The 8,690-nt window shown below is 39.9% G+C and overlaps 1 protein-coding gene across 1 annotated transcript; it reads left to right on the top strand.

Moving 5' to 3' along the window:
- Nucleotides 1-213: 213 nt before the first annotated feature.
- On the top strand, nucleotides 214-7,933 carry KCNJ8 (potassium inwardly rectifying channel subfamily J member 8). The gene is made up of 3 exons (XM_020869509.2): nucleotides 214-608; nucleotides 1,399-1,839; nucleotides 6,857-7,933. The coding sequence occupies exons 2-3, from the start codon at nucleotides 1,466-1,468 to the stop codon at nucleotides 7,755-7,757; spliced, it is 1,275 nt and encodes a 424-aa protein (XP_020725168.1). The 5' UTR covers nucleotides 214-608; nucleotides 1,399-1,465; the 3' UTR covers nucleotides 7,758-7,933.
- Nucleotides 7,934-8,690: the final 757 nt, after the last annotated feature.

The raw sequence follows: 8,690 nt of genomic DNA, 5'->3' as shown, positions 1-8,690 counted from the left end.
CGAGGTTTAAGAAAAAAAAAAAAAAAAAATCTCTTTACGTCAATGCACTCGAACTCTAAGTTCTCTCCCCTAAGCTGGGAGCCTTTCAAATTCATGCTGGCGTCAGGGGGTCTCGGCTACTGGGGAAAGAGCCGGTTCTACAGGCCCCGCCCTCCTCCGCCGCCCCTCCCCCGGGCTGGTTCCCTAACTCCCCCGGACTCGCCTCCCCCCGGCACCCCCTCCCGCCCCCATCTCGGAATTTCGGCTGCCTCAGAGGGCTGGCGCGCGTCAAAGCCCGAACTGGGAGTCTGATTTGTGGCGCATCACCCACAGCTCCTCTCCCCGCAACCCCTCCTCCGCCCCCGGCGGCAGCCCAGGGCTAGAGCCGAGCAGGGGGAGGGGGAAAAGCTACAACCATCCCCCTTCCTCCAGCCCGCCCCAGCGGGTGCAGATCCAATTGCACCTTTTATTACTTTAACTCTTCTCCCTAGGACACGCGGCCCCCGATCGGTCCCTCCGGCCGTCGCAGTTACCGCTCCCGCGGGCGGAGATGGGACAGCAAGGGACCTGTCCGCGGCTGGCCGGCGAGTGCGTGGACTTGCGGCCGCCCAGCCTGCGGCCGGGAGTCTGTAAGTTTCGACACTCCTCCGGGGGAGGGGAGGGGGAGGCTGAGCGCGTACCCGCAAAAGATTTAAAATGCAAAACACCGGCGAGGTTGACAGCGTCCGAGGGATTTTCGGGGCACATTCTTTTAATGAACTCTTTACGCAGCCGGCAGGCTGTTATCCGGGTTTTTCCGGCAGCTTGTATGGTTGATCCCTTTGTCATAAAGAAGTTCAAGTTATTACATTATGAGTTCAAATGGGAATTTTTTTTAAATGCAACTCATACCTCTTTGAAATGTAAAATATCTCTTCGTAAAATTACATTACACAGTGCTTATTATTTTGTCGAGTTGTTATTTATACTGTGCAGGAGTGTCCACGGCCTTTTCTTTGCCTACTTCTAAAAAAAAAAAGAAAAAGAATCCCCCTCTCTACTTTTAATATTGCTACATCATGTGAGGAGTTTACTAAATAGATCGTGATACCAAGCTGGCCTCAGTTTTCCTCGCGGTCGCAGTGCGCTTGGGTTTTGGCAGTAATCTCCAGACGCGGGTAATCTCAGAAATATCAGTAAAGCTGCTGTTTACAGGAAGGCTCCGGGTTTTAACTAAGTGTTCAAAACTATAAGGGCTATTAAAACAGTTCTGGTTCAGACCCAGTAATTTTCCCGAGATCTAAGAACTCATGCACTATAAGATCCTACCTTTAGCTTTGCACGCCACCTGTAAGGTATAGACACACCCCTCCATGCAAGGACGGAAGAGTCGAAGAAGGGGGAGATGGGTAGTCCTTAATCTTGGTTTCCCTCCCGCAGGACGGGTCTCGAGGGAAGGAGAGGCAGGTCGCAGACAGGTGCTTAGGCTGGCTATGGTGACGGGACGATGTTGGCCAGGAAGAGCATCATCCCCGAGGAGTATGTGCTGGCGCGCATCGCGGCGGAGAACCTGCGCAAACCGCGCATCCGGGACCGCCTCCCCAAGGCCCGCTTCATCGCCAAGAGCGGGGCTTGCAACCTGGCCCACAAGAACATCCGGGAGCAGGGACGGTTTCTCCAGGACATCTTCACCACCTTGGTGGACCTGAAATGGCGCCACACGCTGGTCATCTTTACCATGTCGTTCCTCTGCAGCTGGCTGCTCTTCGCCATCATGTGGTGGCTGGTGGCCTTTGCCCACGGAGACATCTATGCTTACATGGAGAAAAGCGGGATGGAGAAAAGTGGCTTGGAGGCCACCGTGTGTGTGACTAACGTCAGGTAAGAAGGCGTCGGGCTGAGGCGGGGTGGAAGACAGTACAGAAAAATAGATGAAACTGCGCTTTCTGTCTTCTCTCTGTTGTTTTGTTGACAGTGAACTAAAGACTTTTATTTTAGTACGTTCAGAAGCAAAACAAAAACAAACAAACAAAAAAACATAGCAAAAACAAAAAACGAATCTGATGTATTAAAAAATTTTGGCACTGCAATTACTTCCCTTCTTAAATAGTGTAATAAATGCTTAGTTATGATAAAAAAAAAAATTTGAGGGGTGCAGCCTTGGATGAGGAGTCTTTGAAAATGTAGAGTTTCAATCCCTTGGGCTAGCCTTGAAAATATTTTACTGGTTATTTAAAAAGCATTTCACTTGGTTCCTTTCTCAAAAAAAAAAAAAAAGCACACATTTAGTTTTCCGTCTGAAAAAGCTGCTGTCCATAGTCCCAGTATCCACAAGGAAATATCTCTGATCAACAAAAAGTGTTGTGCAAATGCTAGTAATGTTCCATGACTTCTCTTCCCCGTGACATTTTCAGAAATAATGAAAAAAAAAAAAAAAGAAAACACTGGTGGAGAGGGGATCTAAATTAAAAAAAAAAAAATCCACCAGAAATGAAATACATATTAATCCTTTCTTTATCAAGATGATCTTGAATAGCTGATTGCTTGCTTTAATTCCAAAATTAAAAGTTATGTTAACATTCAGAACTAGAAAAAAACTAATCTTTGATAGAAATTGGTCCAAATTTTTGATGGAAGAGATTATGTAGAAGTGATTTAACATTGTGGTTTTCTCTAAAAGTTTTAGTAGGATAGGGAGGCAGTTCCTAAATTGCCCTAATTTTTTTTCTTATATCATAAATATTTCAAAGATAAGTGAGTTTGGTTTCAGTGATTCTCTTCTCATATTTTCACACGGCCTAAGAACATTTACTTGGGGGTGATTTGTCTCTTAATTTTGTTGTTTAAAGATGGAAAAAGATAACATCAATTGCAAAAATATTTACCCTGTAGAGAAATATTTGTAATAATACAAATAATTTTTCCAGGACATTTTCCAAATAATATCCCCAAATCACAGAATTCATAAAACAAAGCAACTTGAACAGGCACCGTTCTGTCAGGAAACTTGAAAGAATAAAACCTTTACTGATCCTGAAATGTCAAATTAGCATACCACTGCAAGAAGCAGAAACACAGACTGTAAATTTGCCCATTCTTCCCTTCCCTGAGTAGTTGAGATGCCAGCTTATCAAAATGGGCATGCAGTATTTGTCACAGAGATCACATACCACAGATTTCAGCTCAGATTTTGAGGAGAGAAAGCCAAATTGAATTGATCCATTGCCTTCACCATCGAGTTAGATATTATTTTCTTGTCTTAAACTTGTCACAAACTATTGTCTCAAAGAAAATACAGGTAAAAAAATGTACGTGATCATCAGTACACCAAATATAAAGGAAACAAAATACTATGTTTAACAGATATGTATAGGTCAGATATCATTGTAATATTTCTCTTTAAGAAATTTATTGGCACTGCTATTGGTGAATCATTTTCCTATCGAGGTACACTTTTAATAAACATGAAGTAGACACATAAAATGAGATAAAAGAAACAGAAATAATAAACCTTGAAAAATAAATGACAGATTTTATTCACAAGATGAATATATTGGCTTTCCTTGTGGAAAAAGTCATTAGGCAATTGATTAAAGATATGTCATTACAAGGGAGATATTTTCAGTGATTTTGTAAAAGAACTTGACAGAGTACTCTGGTTATTAAAAGCTGTTTTACTGCTAGCTTTTATTGTTCAACAAGATGTGTTTTGAGATATGTTCATTCCTCTGATGGATTCCTGCTGGTGTGAACATTCAATTCACTATGAGAAATAGTGTTGCAGATACAATGAAACAAACTTGATTTTAGCAATGTGACAATTTTAGCATTTTTTTAATTTATTTTTCATTAGATGATTATCTAAACATTTTTAAACTTTTTCTTGAAATATAGTTGATTTAACTTTAGCATTTTAAATTTTACTTCTTACCTAGAAAATATTATTAGACATCTTCTAATGTAAAAAATTTACTTATTTTAACATTTTGGTACTATGTATACTTCAGTGCAATATAAATTTTAAACATAACAAACTGTACATAATACTTTTTCACCAAAGAAAAAGTAGAAACAGAAAACTTTCTATTTTTTTCCCAAAGGAGATTTAAAACCTGACTAATAATATGTCTAATTTTTTTGCATTTCCTTTCCTTTCATAAGTTCAATGTCCCACCTTGTCATCAAAACTGAAAATAACTTATTATAATGAACATTCTCTATTGTATCCAAATAATATTTAACATTCTTCTTCTAGGCTGGTTCACCTTCCCTTTCAGGTTGATGACTTTCTAACATGAATCACAAAGTAATCCAACGTATTTCCTCTTCTTATTCAGCCTAACTCCCTCTGTAGCAGAACAAACCAGAAGCTAAACACTTTGATCTCTTGAGGTTGTTTAGCACAACAGGTGTTCACTGAAACACTGAGTCTTGCACCATATAATGTTTGGAAACAAGTTCTTTCGTAAATAAATAACATACACAAATCACATATGAATAGTCTCTTAAGTCATTAAAATGAAACATCTGGGCATATTCATCATTACACTGCTCGCTGAAGCATGTATGTTGTTTAGTTGCTAAGTCCTGTCTGACTCTTTTGTGACTCGAATGGACTACAGCTTGTCAGGCTCCCCTGTTCATGGGATTTCCCAGGCAAGAATACTGGAGCGGGTTGCTGTTTCCTACTTCAGGTTGTTATTTCCTACTTCCTGACCCAGGGATCGAACCTGCATCTCCTCCATTGGCAGACAGATTCTTTAGCACTGAACCACTGGGAAAGCCTGAAGTATGTATACATTATCAGAAATCACTGTTGTGTCCATGCCCCTTCTCTGGGGTCTCTTCTTATTCTTTGCCATGGTTTTGGTTTATACAGTGCATCTTGTGTGTAGCTAGTGCAAAAAGCAATCATTGTGCTTTTCCATGAATCTTTTTAACAACAGAACGGATAGGAAAGGCACTTTTTCATTTAAAAGTTAAAGGAATCATCTGCGACATCAACTATGCTTCAATTAAATAAAAAACAAAAATCCCTGATTATGAGCCCAGTAGGAAAAAAAAATCATCTTATGTGTGTTTGCTTACCATTCATGGTGTCCCACCAAAATATAGTATGTATACTCAGTATCCAAATATTTAAACATTTTGCTCACTCACTGTGTGGCATTAAGAAACAGCTAATGCTTTGATAGTTGACCTATCATCTATAAAATTAGAGAAGTTTGAAATTGGAGTGGAGGGCAGACATGACTAAGACTGTTTCTATTAAGAACCCACAGCAGTAAGGGTTATGTACTTAAGTGAATAAATTAAAGAGAAAAATGACCAAATGTGGTGCTTCTCAATTAGGGAGATAAATCTGAGTTATCTGCAAGCTTTTCAAAAGTCTTTTGCAGGTCCATCCTAAACTACCAAATCAGTGTTTACACTGTGATCAGGAAGAAAAGCACAGTTTGAAAAATCTTCGCAGGAAAATCCTGACACATGTTGGCCCCTTCCTTGTGTCTCTTTCAGAAACTAGGTCAGAAGTGAGAGGATTTGTGCCCTTATTGATTATGATCTTGACACAGTCACTTAATAATCTTTACCTCAAATCCTTCCTGTAAAAGCTTCAATATTCTCTAGCTCACTTAGAGAACAAAAGGAAACAATAAGAAAACATGTTTGGTTCCAAATAGCACAACATTCTTTTTTTTATTTAAAAATACTAGTATTTTGAATGGCATGTTTTATACCACTCTTTAGCACTGTGCTTTCTCTATATAAGGTACATAGTGTTCACTAATGAATATGATTTTGAAGGTTATAAATAATAAAAAGTTTACTCATGACTCAGTATGTTCCATATAACTCGAGTCACTTAAATACAGCTTGGCAATAAATAATAGACATCGACTTGGAGGAGTTTAACAAAATAAACTATGCCTTTGTGAAAGTGAAGGGCTTCCCTGATAACTCAGTTGGTAAAGAATCCACCTGCAATGTGGGAGACCTGGGTTCAATTCCTGGGTTGAGAAGATCCCCTGGAGAAGGGAAAGGCTACCCTTTCTAGTATTCTGGCCTGGAGAATTCCATGGTCTGTATAGTCCATGTGGTGGCAAAGAGTCAGATAAGACTGAGCAATTTGCACTTTCACTTTTCACTTGTGAACGTGAAGTATTTCACAATGATACATGCAGATAAGAGAGAAAAGGAACAAGTGCTTGTGTTTAGAATAGGGCATTTGATATGTTAAGTTAGCTAGTGTTTCCAAAAGTATTTAATAGCCTTTGGACTTGAACAGGTGAATGGATAAAGGAGATGTAGTATACACACACACACACACACACACACACATATATAATGGAATATTACTCAGCCATAAAAAAGAATGAAATAATGCCGTTTGCAGCAATGTGGATGGACCTGGAGATTCTCATACTAAGTAAGCTAGACAGAGAAAGACAAATATCATGATATAGCTTATATGTGGAATCTAAAAATATGATACAAATAAACTTCTTTACAAAACAGAACTAGTTTCACAGATGTAGAAAATCAGCTTATGGTTACCAAAGGGGAAAGGAGGGGAGAGGAATAAATTAGGAGTTTGGGATCAAAATATATACACTACTATATATAAAATGGATAACCAACAAGGAGCTACTGTATAACATGGGGAACTATACTCGATATTATATAACCACCTATAATGGAAAACAATCTAAAAAAGAACATATATAACTGAATCACTTTGCTGTATGCCAGAAAGTAACACAAAATTGTTAATCAACAATAATGAAAAAAAATTTAAATAGCCTTTGAAAGAAGAACATGAAAAATTCAACTTCAAGTGTTATTTCATGATCCAAAAATCTGAACTGATGGCACTCTTTTCTGACCTCATTCCTTACAGGTCTTTCACCTCTGCCTTCCTCTTCTCCATTGAAGTTCAAGTGACAATTGGATTTGGAGGGAGAATGATGACTGAGGAATGCCCTCTGGCTATCACAGTCCTGATTCTACAGAACATTGTGGGTTTGATCATCAATGCGGTCATGTTGGGCTGCATTTTCATGAAAACAGCCCAAGCTCATCGAAGGGCGGAAACCTTGATTTTCAGCCGCCATGCGGTAATCGCCGTCCGAAATGGCAAACTGTGTTTCATGTTCCGCGTGGGGGACCTAAGGAAAAGCATGATCATCAGTGCCTCTGTGCGTATCCAAGTGGTCAAGAAAACCACGACCCCGGAAGGCGAGGTGGTGCCTATTCACCAACTGGACATTCCTGTTGACAACCCCCTTGAGAGTAATAACATTTTCCTGGTGGCCCCTCTGATCATCTGCCATGTGATTGACAAGCGCAGCCCCTTGTATGATATCTCGGCCACTGACCTGGCCAACCAAGACCTGGAGGTCATCGTGATTCTAGAAGGAGTGGTCGAAACTACTGGCATTACTACACAAGCTAGAACCTCCTACATTGCTGAGGAGATCCAGTGGGGCCATCGCTTCGTGTCCATTGTGACCGAAGAGGAAGGCGTGTATTCTGTGGATTACTCCAAATTCGGCAACACCGTGAAAGTAGCTGCTCCAAGGTGCAGTGCCCGAGAGCTGGACGAGAAGCCTTCCATCCTTATCCAGACCCTCCAGAAGAGTGAATTGTCCCACCAGAATTCTCTGAGGAAGCGCAATTCCATGAGAAGAAACAATTCCATGAGAAGGAACAATTCCATCCGCCGGAACAATTCTTCCCTCATGGTGCCCAAGGTGCAATTTATGACTCCAGAGGGAAATCAGAACACTTCCGAATCCTGACAGCAAGACAACCCCCAGAGAGTCTTTGATCCGCTATTGAAGAGTTTCTGCAGGGCATGGACAGATTGCACTGGAGCTGAAACACAATAATTTGTCCTTGTTTATCTTATTACACTAAATAATATGCATATTCCAACAGCAGCACTTTCTGTGTCAATAAATGGTAACTCACACGGCGAAGGGTTCCTGTCTCACACTTGTTTCACCCTTGCAATATCACCCTGTTACCCTCAGTGATAGGCTTAGGTTATGCAGAGGAAATGCTCTCATTTCTGTCCATTTGAAACACAAGAATTACACGAATAGTAATAGACCTTGAATACAAAAATGGGTCGAGAAATGATACTGCTTGAAATGCTTAATGGGTGACACCACAGATGTCTGTTCTTATGGTTCACCTTGGAAAAGAGATAGAATGGGCAAGGGCACCCAAAACTATGTTTTTCCTATCTCCCTTTCCCTCTCTTTTTTAAACTGCACCAGGTAAAAACTTGAGGCAAAAGCTGCTTGGTTCCTTTTTTATTTTTTTGTTTATTTTGCTGATTAATTTTTAAATATTGAATTTTATTTTTTCCTCAAATTGTATATTATGAGGAGAAATAGTATTAGGAAAATTGCACTAAAATGTTAGTCAGGAACATCTGTGAAATTGGAAAACAACAACTAAGTTCAATTTTAATCATGTTCCTACATGAACATAATGAAGTTTAACTAGAAACCAAAATTCCTATTCTGTCAAATCAGCTTATTGCAGTGTAAGGCTCAATGTTTCAAAGCCCGCCCCACAATATGATTGATGAATGAAAGTACCTGTTAACTTCTCATTCAGGGTCTTGAAAACATGAACAGAAACAAAAACTCATTCAGGGTCTTGAAAACATGAACATAATTTATTTTTGGCTTTCCCACAGAAAAACTGCTTAGTTCTAATCA

This window comes from Odocoileus virginianus, chromosome 23 (assembly GCF_023699985.2).
Source record: "Odocoileus virginianus isolate 20LAN1187 ecotype Illinois chromosome 23, Ovbor_1.2, whole genome shotgun sequence".
Lineage (NCBI taxonomy): Eukaryota > Metazoa > Chordata > Mammalia > Artiodactyla > Cervidae > Odocoileus > Odocoileus virginianus.
This window is presented reverse-complemented; position numbering and strand designations above follow the sequence as displayed.

Coding starts and splice junctions, on each gene's coding strand:
- KCNJ8 (XM_020869509.2), top strand. CDS start 1,466: ATGTTGGCCAGGAAGAGCATCATCCCCGAGGAGTATGTGCTGGCGCGC. Junction 1,840..6,856: donor GTGTGTGTGACTAACGTCAG/GTAAGAAGGCGT, acceptor CATTCCTTACAG/GTCTTTCACCTCTGCCTTCC.